Below are 18,020 nucleotides of genomic sequence, written 5' to 3'. Positions count from 1 at the left end.
GCATCGCATTGGAAACAACGATGTCAATGCTTTTCTCCGTCGTTCAGGTGTTGCTGACAGCTGCATACGCAACAACGTCGCCCGGTCATCTTCGTGGACACTTCTTCAACTGCGATGGCCTTTGGATCGTCCCAGCGAGTGACTCGACAACTATCCCGGTGGCACCAACGATCAAGTCACCACGCTTGGCCTACAACGTGTATGGTGTCTGGCAACCTGGGACGTCACCGAACAGCTATCTGGATGCATGGCTACTTAAGCTAGTCAGTCGGGGAGGCCAGTTGGGGCACGGAATCGCATTGGAAACAACGATGTCAATGCTTTTCTCCGTCGTTCAGGTGTTGCTGACAGCTGCATACGCAACAACGTCGCCCGGTCATCTTCGTGGACACTTCTTCAACTGCGATGGCCTTTGGATCGTCCCAGCGAGTGACTCGACAACTATCCCGGTGGCACCAACGATCAAGTCACCACGCTTGGCCTACAACGTGTATGGTGTCTGGCAACCTGGGACGTCACTGAACAGCTATCTGGATGCATGGCTACTTAAGCTAGTCAGTCGGGGAGGCCAGTTGGGGCACGGCATCGCATTGGAAACAACGATGTCAATCCTTTTCTCCGTCGTTCAGGTTGGTTACGTTCCCAATTCTCACTGCCACCGAAGTAACGACTCCTGTTTTATTGCGGTGTCGTGCCCCCACGACGTTTCTGAGTGTCGACGCCGACTGTTTATGCTCCTGGCGCAGAGTGCGCATGCCGTTTACCTAGCATTGCTAGCCCTGCAATTGTCTGGAGATATCGAAACCAATCCCGGACCAGACAGTGTTGATTCCCAAGTGGCTAATATTTTGAGCATTGTAACTAGAATTGAGATTGGCCAAAGCCACATGTTTACCGAAATTAAGAAGCTCCAGGACGCCCAATCATCAACAGATGTGGCAATAAAGAACCTTAAAGAAAAGGTAGCGGCAATAGAGGCCGATCTAAGCTCTATGAGGACGGCTTCGGATGGGAGCGGAAGCAGTACGGAATTTTCCAACAAAATTGCATTGGAGTTATCGGAAGTAAACGCAAGGTGCGACGATGCCGAATACAGGCTTCGGAGATTGAACTTATTGTTCTTTGGCATCCCTGACTTGCAAAATGAAACTTGGATTCAATCGGAGGCAACTATTTTGAGCTTCTGTGAGCAACGGCTGGGAATTAAGCTTGACCCGAACGACCTTGAGCGGTCACATAGGCTTGGAAAGTTTTTACCTAACAAAAATCGGCCCATCATTGTCAAGTTCTTGCGTTACAAAGATAGACAGAACATTCTCTCTTTGGGCTTTAAACTAAAAGATTCTGTGTACGCCATTCGGGAAGACTTATCGGACGCTGTCCGCACCGCTCGTAACAAACTGTACTTGTTTGCTCAGTCTCAAAATGAAACATTCAAAATCCGCTATGATAAGCTGCATATGAATAATAAGTGCTATAAATATGACGTTTCCTCCGACTCTGTTATAGAAGTCTCTAGATAACTGAAGATTCCTAACGTCACACCCCTTCGCCCAGCTGTGCACGCGAGGGAGTCAGAAAGTTTGAACTACCGGGTTACATTTACTAATATACGCAGTGTTATGACTAAACGTGATTATCTAAGTGCATTCATTTCTGACAATAACTCTAGCATTGTCATTCTAACGGAATCCTGGCTGAAACCAGAAATAAACGACAGCGTAATTTTTCTTGATGAACTGCAGTTTGACGTTTATCGAAAAGATAGGATTTCGAAACGAGGAGGGGGAGTGCTCATCGCGATAAAAAAATGTGTCTCCTCATTTTGTGTTCGAGCCTGTCCTGACCTAGAGACTGTGTTCGTCTGCATTACATCGGCATTTAGGCAAACCATAATTGGCGCATGTTATCGGGCGCCAAGTCGGGATAGTGATTATTGTGACAATCTGCACTCTGTTTTGCTTAACATTCAGGGCCTTTACCCGAAAGCGCAATTCCTAATCTTTGGCGACTTCAACTTTCCAGACATTGACTGGGTTAATTATACCACAAGCGGGTCGAATCATGCTAAAAACTTTCTCGATAACTGCTTGAACTTCAACCTCATCCAAGTTGTTAATCAGCCCACTCTTGGTGATAGCGTTCTTGAACTTGTCCTTACTAGCTCTCCGGAACTTATAGAAAATGTTAACTCTGTTCCAGGTTTAAGTGACCACAATATCTTGCTCATTGAGTTATCAATTCCCGTCCTCACGAGGAACCCCACAATCAAAACAATCCGCTACTTCAACAAAGCTGATTACGTTGCAATAAATCAGCACTTATCGTCCTTTTATCAAACATACGCCGAAAACTTTTTTTCAAGGTCGGTTGAAGAAAACTAGTTACTTTTTAAAAATAAAATAAACAGTCTCACTGAGCAGTTCGTCCCCACTGTCACTGTGCGGAGCGACAGGAATAACCCCTGGTATAACAAAACACTGCGTTCATTGAACAATAAAAAGAAACGTTTGTATAAAAGAGCGAAACGGCTGAACGTTAACTCTGTTTGGAATGAATACTTTGCGTGCCTCAAAACTTATACAAAAAGTATTAGATCGTCAAAACAGAAATTCTTCTCTTTAGATTTACCAACAATTTTGCGCTCTAACCCCAGAAGTTTTGGAAAATATTTTCGCCTAGAGGCACTAATTCGATTCATCTACAGGACGAAAATGAAGTCGCTGTATCTGATCTTCATTGCGCTACTGTATTAAATCATTATTTCTCTTCTGTGCTCACCTGTGAAAATACCACTGATATTCCATGTTTACCCTTGTCCGACTTTGTACCTATGGCTTCCATTGACAATTCAGCCGATGGAATACTTCACCTCATAAAAAAATTATAACTAGCGTCATCTTGTGGTCCCGATAATATAAACCCGAAAATTCTTAGCAATACCAAAGTTACATCTAGTGAGTGTCTTAAATTGATCTTTTCTCAGTCGCTGGAGCAAGGTTGCTTACCCTTGGACTGGAAGCTGGGCAAGGTCGTTCCAGTCTTTAAACGCGGTGATCGTAAGCTGCCCTCGGACTACCGTCCTATTTCATTAACCTGCATTGCGTCCAAACTTCTTGAGCATGTACTATTTTCTCACGTTATTTCCCACCTAGAAGAAAATAACTTTTTTTACAATCGCCAGCATGGTTTTCAGAGGGACTTCTCGTGCGAAACGCAACTTGTAGAGTTCACTCATGAACTTTTCACTAATACTGACTCACTAAGTCAAACAGATGCCTTGTTCCTTGATTTCTCGAAGGCATTCGACAGGGTTCCTCCTCATCGCCTAATCGATAAACTTTCTTGTCCTGGCATTGACCCTCTTGTTGTCTCCTGGATACATGACTTTCTTTTTTCTCGTACCCAGTTCACTGTTGCTAACAACCATAAATCAAACTGCAGTCGCATCACTTCTGGGGTTCCTCAGGGATCCGTGCTTAGACCTTTACTGTTTCTAATATTTATTAACGATTTACCTAACTCAATCACGTCTAGCATCCGTCTCTTCGCGGATGACTGTGTTCTGTATCGCAAAATTAATTCTCGCAATAACCATCTTCAGCTTCAAAGTGATTTAAGTTTAATTTATGCTTGGTGTTCCAAATGGCTCATGTCATTGAATATGTCAAAATGCAAGCTGGTTCGCTTTACTAAAAAAAAAAAAAAAAAAAACAAGCAACTTTTTATATTTTATTGGCTCCGACCTAGTTGACTCTACATCTTATTATAAATACCTTGGTGTAACGCTGACAAGTGATTTAATCTGGAATAACCACATCGAAACTATTGTGGCAGAAGCTTCCCGGACTCTGGGGTACATCAAACGAAATTTGAAAGAAGCGCCCTCTCACTTACGAAAATTGGCCTACGAAACATATGTGCGACCGAAATTGGAATACGCATCGGCCATTTGGAGCCCACACCAAGCCTATCTCATCGGCCATCTTGAGTCCATCCAAAATTGTGCTGTTAGATTTATCCTAAACGACTATTTCCCAACGACAAGTGTTTCATCTCTCAAACGTCAGCTCGATATCCAAACTCTCAACGTACGACGTAAAATAACACGCTTAAGTTTGTTTCATAAGGTTTACCATTTTCACCCAATACTACGTTCCTCACTGCTTCTTCCTCCTAGTATATCATAATCACGGCTAAACCACTCACGCCATGTGTCGCGGATCACTGGTTGCACTAATTATTTTAACCAATTTTTCTTCCCACAGACCATCATAGACTGGAACGACCTGCCACCTAATATAGTGGCCATTGATGACCCTACCTTGTTTCGTGATGCTATAATTTCACGTTTTTACTAAGAATCAATCATTGTATTTTTTCACATCTTATGCAAGTGCAGCATTGTTAGCTGCAACACCTGGTGCTTTGTTTTTGTATTTTTTCATGTCTGACCCCTCCCCTCTTATGTAATGCCCTTGAAGAAGGGCCCTTAAGGGTACAATAAATGAATGAATGAAAAAACAGTCACGCCTGATGAAGGAGGCCAATTGGATGCTTAACGTCGGGATCTCTTTTATTTGTTGTTAGAGCCTTACTTTTTACATTCCTAACAAGGTGGATGTCCAATAATTTGTTTTGTATGTTTACTGTGAAGTCTGTAAGCAATGGCTATGTACCTGTCGTTGTCCGGCTTGCCAAACGATTTGGTCACCTGGCCAGCTCTCTTTCAACTGTCAAGGCTTGTCTCACTTAAAACAAAACTTGCTGGAATTGCAGGGGATTCCGAAGTGCCTACGCCTGAAACTGTTAGCTTACATCTGCGAGCGTCACGGGGTAAAGCAAGCCGAGGGTTGTCTGTTTGACTCAAGAAGAAAAAGACGAGAACAACGGGCACTATGAAAGACGAAAACGAGGACAAAGCAGTCACCCGCTATCAAGGGGCCGAGCTGGCCTCGAAACGTCTGGATCTTTATTATTTTGGTCAGAGCCTTACTGTTTACATTTATATCATTCTTTACCATGTGGATGTTCACAAAAATGTTTACTTTCAAGGATGTAGTTTTTAGTTGATCAGCTACTGCTCTTGGGGATCGCAGAGCTCGGGAGAATATTCAAGAAAGGTTGTAGGTTAGTGAGGAACAGAATAACATATTTTTATGCAGTCAATCTCTGAATTTGTGCTCTGAAGAAATATATGATCCAGTTAGCTTTAGTGGTCGTGCATTTCATATGGTGGTTGCAGCACAGATTCCGTAGCATTATTAAGCAAAGTGGCGCGTTCCCTTTTGTAAAAATTCAAACCAATGCTTTCCTCTCGGCTACGCCTGAAACTCACAGCAGGACAGAGAGCGTACTATGTTTTTTATATTGTTAAATACACTGTGGATGGTTCAGCGTGTTGGTTTCTAATTTACGACAAGAAAAGAGGGCCATTTTCTTCAATGTCCCTCTTTCCTTATCGTAAATGCTAAATACACTTCTTCCGTTATAAAATGGCGCTGAATATTTGCGGAAAAGTCAACCGTAGCTTTTCGGAGGTCCACTATTTTGTGATCTTTGTTCATTTTGGCGATAATGACAGAACAGAAGAACAGTACTACTAGAGCAATGTGTTCAGCTATGCCACGGGGGGTATTATAGATATGTGATATCTAACACAGCTGTAAAAGGAAGCCACAAATGTTGTACACAGTGCCCGTATTTTGAAAAGGCGGCGCCGTCGGGCGTTGAAATAAAGAAAAGGAACAGCTGCCGGATTTTCTGCTTGTGCCGTCAACATTCGGTTTACTGTCGCATGCAATTTTCCACAACTCGAAACCAACAACCGACTGTGTTTGAAAATAAACCTGAACCAGCGTCAATGCTATTGTATCTGCCGAGCGCTAAAAACTATTTTTGTTCAGAGGACAGAAAATACATACGATGTGGTAAACTTACAACATTGCGAAATTACCTCACTTGAAAAACATGAAATAACGAAAATGAAGTGTACTTACTCCCAACCTGCGAATGTGAGAAACCACAAATGCGGTTAATGTGATGTCCTCTAAATTCAAATGGTGGATTCAGATGCGTCGCAACTCTGCGCAAAAAGAAATACTGTAAACTACTTAATTTTCGCGAGGATCCAATTTTTTTGCGAATTTTGTGAATCGCCTACAATTTGCGAAAAATAAGTCCCGCGAACAATTCCGGTAAAATGTAAACACATTGGAATCTATAGTGATATCCCACCGCGTCGCGAAAATTAGAACCCGCAAATATTTTGAAAACTTCAGCTTTGACCTACATCGCAAAATATTAGGCCGGAGAAAAATTCCTGGTTTACAGTAGAATAGAATAGAATAGTTTATTTCAGACATACGTGTGTCATACATATGTCTGGGGGCCTGCAGCAAAAGAAGGCAAAAAAACCCTCTGACGAGGCCGCTAGCCCCTCCCCTCCCCTGCCCATAGCAGTCAACAGAGACAGCATACAACAATTTAGCAACAATATTGAAATAAACATAGGCATCAGTAAACCATTGCAATCAATATCATCCATATAAACATAAGCAATCCGTCACAATAAAAATTAAAAAAAGAAAAAAACTAAAAATAAAATCTTGAAACAAAAACCAGAGAAAACTGTATTCATTGACATTAACATCGTCATTATCAACAAAATCATCCAACGCACGTCTGATATTAACACATCACAACACTTCATAACACCATGAAAGAAGGACATATTAAAGGCACTACATTTGCAGTAAGAACACATAAAAGCCACATTAAATAATCTAAGGTAGGCGATCAGCTTCAAGGAAATATGCTCTAACTTTTTTCCTGAACGGGTGGATTGTTCTACACTGCTGTGCTATCTGCACAATGCTTGGGTGTTTATTTAGTAGGTTAGGAATTTGGTAATCTAGTTTTTGAGTTCCATAGTTAGTTCTAACATTTGGTTTTGTATAATTTGTACGCCTAAGATCGTATTCGGCAGGTTTATGAAGATAAGTATCGAGGAAATGTGCCTCATCATGCTTGATCTGATCAAAAATTACGATTGCCAATTTATGAGAGAGGACATGTTCTATTGGTAGTAACTTATATTTTTCGACTGAGGATGCTGTATGTTCGATGTAGCCTAAATTGTCAATAATTCTTACAGCCTTCTTTTGTAAAAGGAATATTTTCTCAGTGTTCGTTTTCGTCGTTGGGCCCCACACTAAAAGACAATATTGTAACCGAGAATATACACGAGCGTAGTACAGGTTTAGTTTGAGCCAGTTTGGTAGTAATTCCCTTAGCTTGCGCAGCAATCCAATTGAACGTGAGATGTTACATCTTAAGTTATTTACATGATTAGCCCAACCTAAAAACTCCTCAAACCATACTCCCAGAAATTTGTGTGCCCTAGTAGACTCTATTGTTGAATTCAGAAAGTGGATATGTGGTTTATAGCGTAATGGTTTGTTCTTTGATCTAAATATTACATATTTTGTTTTCTTTGTGTTTAATTCTAGCTGATTTGACACTAACCATACAGATAGTTCATTAAGCCAGCTATTTGCAGTTTTTTCAAGCTCTTGCAGATTATCTCCGGAAAGAACACGTTAGTATCATCAGCATACAATATAATATAGGGAGTAAGCGGCACGTTAACAATATCATTTATATATATTAGAAATAACAAAGGTCCAAGGATGGAAGCTTGTGGAACACCGTACTGTATGCGGGAAATCTGCGATCTAAAACCATTCAGGACAGTAAATTGAGTTCTATCTAATAAATAGTTTTTGATAAGGTTAAGGGCGATTCCCCTTACTCCATATCGTGGTAACTTTCCTATAAGAATGTCATGTTTTATAGAATCGAATGCTTTGCGAAAATCTAAAAATATACCGAGTGTGTAAAGGCGAGACTCCATATTACTTATGATTTCTTCCTTTATGCTCAACAAAGCCGATTCTGTGGATTTTCCTTTCTGGAATCCATATTGACAAGGCGTTATGATGTTTTTGTCAAAAATATATTTATAAAACCTACTGTTTATCACTTTTTCAGCGACTTTGAAAATAATGGCAGTATCGAAATGGGCCGATAGTTATTTAGATTACTCTATGGTACGAAATGCCAGGTTTTCTGCTCACTTACAAGGCCTGAGTTTCAAATGCTTCGCCGGTGTTTCTTAAAAAAAAACGGTTTGAAAACAAAAAGTGATAAAGAGATGGGCAAAATATTCATTTAGTTCTGAGAGGTAAATAAAAATTGTCATATAGATACTCACCTATTTCGTACAATCTTAAAAATTGCTGTTTACCATTTCGCTTTGCCCAATGCGCGCCCCCTTATCACCGCTGAGAAATGATAAGATGGCAGCATTCTGTGGCGGGCAAGCTAACTGGACCTTGCCGTGAGTGATTTAGTTCTCAGAGTTTTTTTAGAGACTTTCGAGGTCTTCAGTTGTTTCGTCCAAATAATAAGCCGCAGGCAACCCCCCCCCCCCCCCCCCCCCCCCCCCACTGCATGAAATTCATCATACGGCATGCAATGATAAGAATACCAGAGAGAATGACAGGCGAGAGACGCCCATCTTCAGGGTGAGCCTTGAGGAGCGTTGAGGCTTGCCGGTCAGAATGCTGCTAAATATATACATTAGAGCCGTTGATGCCTCCAGTGCCATCTTTGTAACTTCCTTTCACATTCAGAAAACACTGAAGAAGTAGAGCTAGGGCAAGAGTGGGCAGCTGTCACAGGTTCGGGGTGAAAAAGAGTCTATATACAAACAAATTTGTAATTTGAGTTAGACCGCTGTCCAAGTGCAAGGGCCACACCTTGGCGATAGACTTCCTGGGAGGCGGTAGGAATTGAGAGCGAGTCGTGCCTGGCATTACGAACACACGTTAATAGGAACGGAATTCGAAAGTAAAGGAAAGGTGCACAGGGCGCGCACACAGTCGGTAAAAAGAGAAGAAATAGAACATATCTTGAGGGCGTTCAACTCTTCGTAACCGCGACAAGAAAAACACAAAAGTTTTGAAAGCGTAGCAGAAGGAACGCAAGTCAAATTAAAGCAGCCATAAAGTTTAATGGAGGAGGGGAGTCGAAGCAGGGTTCCAAGCTGTCGGTGATGGTCCGGTTCCCTGTGCTGCCAGTCGGGGTCGAGGTTGTGGCTTGGGTGTTTTCGGTGCCGAACAGCGGTCCCTCAGAAGCGCATACGTGTCGTCGAAGACTCGCTTGTGTTCGACCGACCACACCGCCGAAGACTTATTCAGGTCCGACCAGCCACACCTCCGAACGGATTATGCTCGTTACTGGAAAAAAGTAAGGGATTACAGTTACAAATTACCGAGCCTCAAATGTAATAGATTACCGTTACAAAATCATTTCGCTGAAAAGTAACGGATTACTTTACACGTTACGTTACAAATTACTTTCACGTTACTTTTTCCGTACACTTATCCAGAAAACAATAGAAACAATTTTGATATTTTTCAAAAATGTTCCGCAACACTACTTTTCATTTCTCATACGCCTGTATTATGGGATTCCTTGTAAGAATAAAATATTGTACTTAAGACAAAGAGTGTAGGTGCACCCCGTTCACCTGTAAGCTGACAAGGCACCGAAAGCTTCACCACATTGGCCATCCCGCTAGCTTTGTGCCTCCGGAAATGATCCCTGGAATTCTGCAGGCAAAGCTAGCGGTGCACATGCTGAGTAGCAGCGTCTACCTCCGTTACGAGATTCGAAGCTAAAGAAGCCATCTACAAAAGCCCCTTTCCACTCGGGTGTTACGCCTGTTATTCACAAGAAAAAAAAAACTTGGTTTTAACGTTACAATGTATAGCAAATGCAGAATGCCAGCGTACCTTGATGTGTTTCCGTAGATTAGAGTTTGTTGTTCTTGCTGATGAGAATATGTGTGCTTTTGGCAAGCAAAGCATCCACTGAAACTCTAGGTTTTCGTTCTCCTACAAGGACAATGTACAAGGACAAAAACCGTTCAATTTTGTAACAGTAGCGCACTGCACTTTGATTGAGGTCGTGCCGCAAGAAGTCCTGGAGTATATAAATGTGTCCTTATTCAACTAAACATTTTTCTAAAATCTCACAGTGTAAAGGGGCTCTATCGGACCCGTACTATACGTTGCAGTTCTGATGGTTTCGTCCATACGAAAAAGATTAAACAAATAAAATGATGGTAATTAACAGCCTGCAAAAAGAAAACAAAACTTGCGCCACCACTTAATATATCGTATTTTCCGGACTATAGTCCGCACCCGGTGTATAGTCCGCAGAGGCAAATTTGGGGTCAAAAATGAAAGTTTTTGCTTAGATAGTCCGCACCCCCTGCATAGTCCGCACCCAGTGCATAGTCCGCACCTGGTGCTTAGTCGACACGAAATTCTTCTCATAAGCGGGCACACCTTGACATATGTATGTTTTCTTAGCTCACAAAAAAAGCCTATAATATACATAAATTATCAATAACATGCTCTTTTATCCACAAAATCCGTCCCGTCTCGTCATAATCAACGATATTGAAAAACATAATTCCTGTATAGTCCGCACGCGTAGATAGTCCGCACAGCCAGAAATTTCAACTTTTAAACATGTATAGTCCGCGGACTATAGCCCGGAAAATACGATAATTAATCGCGATGTCTTTTAAAGCTGGTTTGACTTGAGAATGTAGGCATCTTGCATTTGACTTCACTTTCGGACAAGCTATGTAACAAAGTTTTCAAAATCTGCGACCCTCAACGTCAATAGACGTCAGCAGCTATGCCGGTGACACCCGCGTGTGAACCTCGATTATTTTTTCTATTTTTAAGCACGTAAGAAAATATTCGATGGTATCGGCTTTGGTGTTGGTAAAACGAGGGAACAAACACACGGTTCAGTCGACAGCAAAACAGAAGAAGTGCAGTTAAGGACGTATATTGGATGCTTAAATCCAAGCTTACTCTGTTTTTCTTCCGCTTCGGAGCCGACCGGCGGCGTCTGGCGGGACGATTTCGTCCATCGACGAGTCGACCACTCCAGCGACGGAACGTCTGAAGCTCGAATAAGGACCGGAATGTATAAACACTTCGGGCCTGCTTATGCTTCTTTATATTCTCCGGCCACTCCGATTGGTTTAGTTGATCAGCGCGCGGCGAACTTCAAGCTGTCTGGAAAACACCGCCTCCGCGCATGGAGAGACAACGCGGACATAGAGTGAAAGCAGAGGAATGTCAGCGACATGAATTCCGGCCGAGATTTTAAGCCAGTGGCAGCGTTGCTTCATGGTCCCTTGCAAGCGCCTTATATGAGTGGTCGCTGAACACCAAGCCTTTATATAGAGGTTTTTAGTAACCACTAATGTGATAAACTAAGTTAAAAGCCTAATTTGTAAACGTCTAACTGTCCGCTATCCACAAGTAGTGAATACTAGCCCCCCTGTCTAAAACCTAGAAGGTTCTCTAAATTTATATATTGACTCCTCGACTTAGATTGATATATCCAACTAGCAGTAAACATTTCGCGTTGCCACTGGTATGTTTACATTGTAAGCGCCATTGCAGCGAGACCTCGGTGAAAACAGCGCATAAAACAGCTGTTGTTTTGCAGTCGTCAAGCTTTTCCATTCTATTTGTGAATCTGGGACTGATGTAGGTGGCTGGTGACTTGAACCGGCAGCTGCTAAACAAACATTGATATGTGCACATTTAGAAACAGGCACCGCAACGCACCGCAGGTGCCTTGTAATAGAACCGTGAGAGACAACGTTGGAGGTGGGAGCCGTACTAGGAACAATGATGGAGATTTGCCAAGAAGTAGGTATCTTTTTTTAATAATCAATCGTACGGAAGAGAACCCGTTTGAAAGTTCTGTCCCGTTATCCAGTCAGATATGTCATTAAAAAATTGCTGATAGTGTTCACAACTATATTATATTTCAATATACAGGGTGTTTAATGGAACGTCGGCCAACTCTTTACAGCGAAACGTAAGAATAAAAAAAAAAGGTTGACGGCGAAAGGAACGATTTAGGATAATAATACCGGTTGGTATATTTAGGTTCTTTGCTTTTAAATATTAGACTTTTAGTTAGAAAAATCCGTTTTCAATCAGTAACATTTTTCAGCATAATTGAAAATAAATAATCAACACACTTTATAAAAATATAATGCTCATCAAGAATTTAATAGCATAAAAATGCAAGCACTCAATATACCTATTGCAGTTTTACCCAAGTGCCTTAGCGCGCGCTCGAGGTATTGTGGGTACGGCTTTTTGTCTCCTGGCTGCTCTTCATTCAGATGCCTTACCTCGCGTTGACGTCTTCTCAATCTTCCGACTTTAGGGTTGCATTGTGTTTTTATATTTATTCGAGTTTAATCTTACTGTTCCTAAGCGTGTTTCATTTCTTCTGAGAGCTGTACTTTTTGAATATTTAGCGTTTTTTTTTTGTTGTTGTATATTTCTTCGTTTACGACGTGGGCGTCGACGGACATCACGCCGCTTCTTACGCCCTTACAGAGGTGAGTACTACTGATGTCACGTCGCTCTATCGTGTTATCAACTCGTATATTTGAGCCACATGCAGCCTCGAGACGGCCGTTGTGAATGTCAGCGTACATGTCATCAGTGTAGGCAGAGCTGACGTACCTATAGACCATTTGCTAAATCCCCCATGCGACCTGGTTCGCACTGGAGAAATCATGAGAAGGGGGTTCCTTTAGTTTATACGTGTTTATCGACAGTTAGCACTGCAAAAAAAAAAACAGAAACAGGCAATAACATGGGCATTACAAGATACAGGGGCGGAAGAAACATACGCTGACATAGCGAGCCAAACAAGGTCGCCCCACCCATAAATCACCTAAGCTCACAGAAGGAGAACTTTTCTTTTTACCTAACAAGAGACATAATGTTAGCTGATCGTAGCGGCCACTCAACTAAGGCCGCACCCTGCCCCCCCCCCCCCCCCCCCCCCCCCCCGCGTCCAATACCTGCGCAAGAGGCGCGAGAGAAAAGCGGACGCGGCCACCGACCAGACGAACGTTGCGTCATGGCCACCGCCCGAGGAACTCTCCCTCACCCAACGATAAGAGCTTAGGGTCTAGGTGGCGGGGCCGGTCACCCCGCAGTCACGGGAGCACGGGCCACCTAGAGCAAATTCGGTGCTGCTGATTAACTGCAGCCCAACGGTTATGCCAGAGGCAGAGGACCAGTTGGCCGACTGCCAGCAGCAGAAGGACTAAGCCCTCATTGGGGCACCAACCGCCCTAAACAAAGTTCAAGATACGCAAACCCCGGAAGCCATAGTGCACCAAGCGCCAAGAAGTCCGCGCAACGATGCAGACGAAAAAAAAAAAACGTGTGTGGTCGCCTCACCTGCCCGCAGTTGGGGCACCGAGGGTCGGAAACCATGCCCCAGCGGTGGAGTCGTTGTCTGGTTGGGAGGACCCCCCAGCCCGGATGCCACTCAAGATCAAGAACGGCTCCATGAAAGCGACATGTAACCAACGAGGCTGACGGAAGGGTGCACGTTCGACCTCGCTCCTCGAGATTGATGGCATCGCGCAGACCTCTTCTACAACGCAAGCTGGCGGCACCTCGCGCACTTCCAGGTCTGGTAACGTCTGTCTTAACTTCACATAGAAAGTCACCGCCACTTGATAAAAAGGGGGCCTTGCCTCCGCGCGCGGGTAAAGATTGCCCATTGTGCGAGGAAAGGGCACGCGAGAGCGTGAATGCACTCGTAGCAGCAACCTAGCAACCAACCGCGCAGGCCACAACCTTTCACGTACGAAGAGCCACTTCACGCAAATTGGAAAAGAAAGGCCGAGGACGATGACCTCTTCCATGGCCTGAATATCTGTAGGAAGCACTGGAAGAGAGCTTCCGAACTCGAGAGCTTCGCTATTGGCCTTGTTTAGGCGCGCACCAGAGATTGCGCCGCACTCTGTTGAAAGCTGTGCAGCAGCGTTAAAGCTGTGGGAGTCTTGAAAAAACAATCCTACGTCATCTGCGCAGGCACTAACCACGACGGCATTCCGGCCCAGTAACGGGAAACTTGGTATCCGGGAGCGTGACGCAAGGCGACGGAGCAGCGGTTCAATGATGAGAACATACAGTAGGAGAGACAAGGCCAACCCTGCCAGATTCCCCTTGAAGCAGGGAATGCTGCTAGAAGCCACCAATTCACCTTTGAATGACTGGTCAGTTCAGTGTAAAGTGAATGCATTAAACAAAAGAAAGTGTCCGGGAAGCCAAACGTCCTTAGAACATCGACGATCACTGGTACCGGAGATCATTTCGATGCTGTTCATGATGGCATCGCCCAGCGAGTCGGGCGGCCTGTAGAAACAGAAGCACTGCAACTTTCTGGGCGTCGACATGGCGGAAGCTTCGAACCCTGGGGACCACGAATAATTCGAGGTTTTTGGGAGCGCGGGAAACTGGAAAAGCATGCTTTTACGAAACAAATGAATGATCGGTAATCTCTACGAATTCAATGCTTTCTCACTTTTCATTTTAATCCGGAGTCATCCTGAATACGTGTCGTGTATATTGCACAGACCTGTCCTGTCATTTTTAATATTTCTCGTGAATATTAACGTTTTAATATTATCATTAGATATTAAGTAAAGGACAGAGTTCTCCTTTTGTGTGCCTAGGTGATTTGGGGGTCGGCCTTGTTTGGTTCCCACTGTCAGTGTCTGTATTTTCCGCCTCTGTATTTGTATTGCCCATGTTTTTGTTTATTTTCCTGTTTTTCGATTTGTTTTATTGATTTACAGTTTTCACTGTAAATAAAAAATTTTATACACTAAAGGAACGCCGTTCCCATTATTCCTTGAGTGCGGGTCGTGGCGTTGGGAGATTTTGCAAATGGTCTATAGCGACGCGAGAGCCTACTGCGCCTGGATCTGTACCGCGTTTGCTCTCCTGAAATGTGACTGTGGGACCCTCGAGCACCGTCAGCTTGCTGGCAATGCAAGACCCTGCTTTATCGTTTCGAGTCCTTTCCCATTCAACCGCCTGCCAAGCCGTTCCAGCGCTTGGCGTACCCCACGCAGCGCCTTTCCACTACCGCACGCGTAGCACCGCAGCCGTTTCGTCTGCGAGCACCGGCGGCTCATCGTCGGGGCCACACGTTCAAGAAAGTTTATAAAATTATCGAATTCAAGTCGCTATACAATGAACAACCGGCGTTCATAGACGGCCAAAAAGCGCCAGAAAGGCTGCGATTCTGCGGGGCGGTTGTGGAAAGGCGCTACGTAGGGCATACGCCAGGCGCTGGAACGGCTTCGCAGGTCTTCGAAGGGCGAATGATTCGCGACGACAAAGTAGCGTCCTGCATCAATAGCAAGGTAGCGGTGCTCGAGAGTCCCGCAATCAGATTGCAGCAGAGCAAGCGCAGTCGGCCAGATCGTTTGCATTCGGTTCTGGCGTTGCGATTGCAACGTCGTTGCATTGTCTACGCTGATAACATGCTCACTGATATTCAAAACGGCTCTCTTTTAAGATTGCAAGCGGGTCAAATGTGCGAAAGAGTTTATAGCGCGATAGAGCGTCGACACTGCAGCATTACTTACCTCGGCAGCGGCGTATACAACGGCGTGATGTTCGTCGACGTCCACGTAAAAAACAGCGAAATATACAAAAAAAAGACAACATACAGTGTGTTCCCGAGTGATGTTCGAGCGCAGAACAAACCACATGAGTCAGCCAATAAAGTGAGCGCAATAAAACTCTTCGCCAAGGCGTCTTTATGCGGTGCATTTATCATACTCAAATTCCTTGAATAAATGTTTCCAGAAATTAAAACGAGAAAGAAAAAAACACTATATGTCTAAGGACGGGAGGAAATAAACGTAAACGAACAGTCTGCTTGATGCTGCCACTTGACACAGCCACTTAAGCAAAGCCTCCAATATGTCATGCAGATAACCTCTTTAGGTGTGGTGACGCCATCTGTGAGTGGCTCATCAAGCAGGCTGCTTGCTAATGTGAAGTACATAGAGATATAGCGTTTTCCCTTTTTCGGTTTGGTTTCTGCAAACTACACTTAAAACATTTGTGTATGGTAAATGCAACACCTAAAGACACCTTTGTGAAGAGTTCATTTTGCGCTCAGACATCGCTTGGGAACACTCAAGGTGGCACTTCAAAGGAACACCTAACTTGGCACAAGCTTGGTGATTCTAGGGGCCTAACTTGGTTGTAAAGCGCTTAGGCTCTAAAGCGTCAGTCAGTGTAAAACTACTCCTTTTTAATTACACGAGACAGCGGTGATGACAAGAAACGACAGGAAGAAGCAATGAAGTATCAGCTTTAGTGAAGTATAACGATCAAAAAGTGGCAGGAGGCCCTCCTGTCGTTTTTTTTTTTTTTTTTTTTTTCTTCTCATCACCGCAGTCTCGGGTAATTCTACAATTATGAACTTACACCAGCTCACTTGCGCCTTCACGTTTTGTTCCGCAATACTTTTCTTTTGCATTTCGATTGCTTTTTTTTTTTTTTTGGCTCGCCGCTTAGTTGCCGAAGTAGTAAACTTGAGCCAGAGATAGCATGGGTGCAGGGCCGGCCCTACGCCATCAAGCGCCCTGGGCGAACTCCGGCCGTGGCGCACCCCCCCTCCTCTCCCAGCACCCCACCCCCGTCCCTTTTTATACGCCCCTATCTACCAAGGACGACTCATGTTGTTAGTAAACATGTGAGTAGCGGCCTAACACGACCGTTTTGTCAGGCGAGAACCGTATTCCAGAAAGCAACGGCGATCGAGCGAATAGCGTCGTTTCGAAGGCCGTGTTCAAATCAAGAATCTAGAAAACAAATATGCAAAAGGGAGGCGCGGCGGCGCCCACCTTCTCATGGCGCCTTGGGTGACCGCCCTGGAGCCCTAAGCCGGACACTTGGCGAAAAAGTCGGCGAGAAATTCGGCGGCTATGATTGGCCGCCGCCAAGGCCAAGTGTGGCTTGGCCAATCGCGGCTGCCAGATTTCTCGCCGAGGTTTTTGCCAAGTGTCCAGCTTAGGGCCCCAGGTCGCCCTCCCCTAGGACCGGCCCTGCATGGGCGAACCGAAGAACAAGCAGTGAAACCTATATCTGACTCATGTCTGGCAAGTTAGGCTCAAAGTTCTGAATTGAAAACAGGCCAACCCAAACTGAAGCCTAACTATGGCACTTGTTCGACGATTTAGGTCCGAAAATGCCACATGACAGCTAAACTACAAACATAGAGGCCTACCTGGCAATTTTGCCTGAAAATTAGGGTCAAGATACCTAAAATTTGGCAAAAGGAGGTCCAAGTTTGGCTCTTCCTTTTCTTCTCCAAGCTTTTGAACGCTCGAAATCGCAAGACAAATACAAAATTGTTTGCATAAAAACATCTGCTACGTGGGATAACTCCTAATTTCCTGCTTCCGTAGTGCAATTCCTGGTCTGCGGAACAATTTGTTGCCGTGCCTAAGCGCCTGTTTCAATGCTCGGGAGATGGAGAGCCAGTGAGCGTTTGCAACAAGTGTATCACTGCCTTCTTGATGAACGTTCTGTGGTTTTGTCACTTCTTGAGCCCAAGCTCATTTTCGCTAGTTTAGCCGTGCTCGTTTATGCCACAATCTGGGCTAGGTAAGGCACCGATGAATCCCGGACATGCTCACCGGTCAAAGCTCAGCGGACAAAAGCTCACCCGTTTTTCACACACCCTCACAAATGCTCGTCATCTTCACTAACCGGTAAAAAGCTCACCGGGCGACTATTATACGTGGCTCTTGAAAAAACCCCAAGGAGCTGGGATTCACGTGTGCGAACCCAGAAAGCAATACAAACACACTTGACATGTACGTGGCTTGTTAATCGAATCGAACACGTGTTTATCTGTTGTTGTTTTTTTTGTTTTTTTTTGGGGGGGGGGGAACAAATGACATCTTTTATTTGTGATATCCAAGGATCCGTCGCCGGCTATCGGAGTATTTATTAGAAGCAAGAGTCCATAAGGGTGAAACGACAGTTCGGTAGGAAATCCAGAACAAG

General features: G+C 44.2%; 1 protein-coding gene across 1 annotated transcript; it reads left to right on the top strand.

Annotated features, from left to right (window-relative positions):
* The first annotated feature begins 311 nt into the window (after positions 1 to 311).
* LOC120840287 lies at positions 312 to 1,523 on the top strand. Its single transcript, XM_042286728.1, has one exon. It carries the CDS (start codon positions 312 to 314, stop codon positions 1,521 to 1,523), a length of 1,212 nt encoding a protein of 403 aa, XP_042142662.1.
* The last annotated feature ends 16,497 nt before the right edge of the window (positions 1,524 to 18,020 follow it).

The sequence above is a fragment of the Ixodes scapularis genome, unplaced genomic scaffold, assembly GCF_016920785.2.
Source record: "Ixodes scapularis isolate PalLabHiFi unplaced genomic scaffold, ASM1692078v2 PGA_scaffold8__174_contigs__length_109621045, whole genome shotgun sequence".
NCBI lineage: Eukaryota > Metazoa > Arthropoda > Arachnida > Ixodida > Ixodidae > Ixodes > Ixodes scapularis.
The sequence above is the reverse complement of the archived record's forward strand: the minus strand, read 5'-3'. Positions and strand labels throughout refer to the sequence as shown.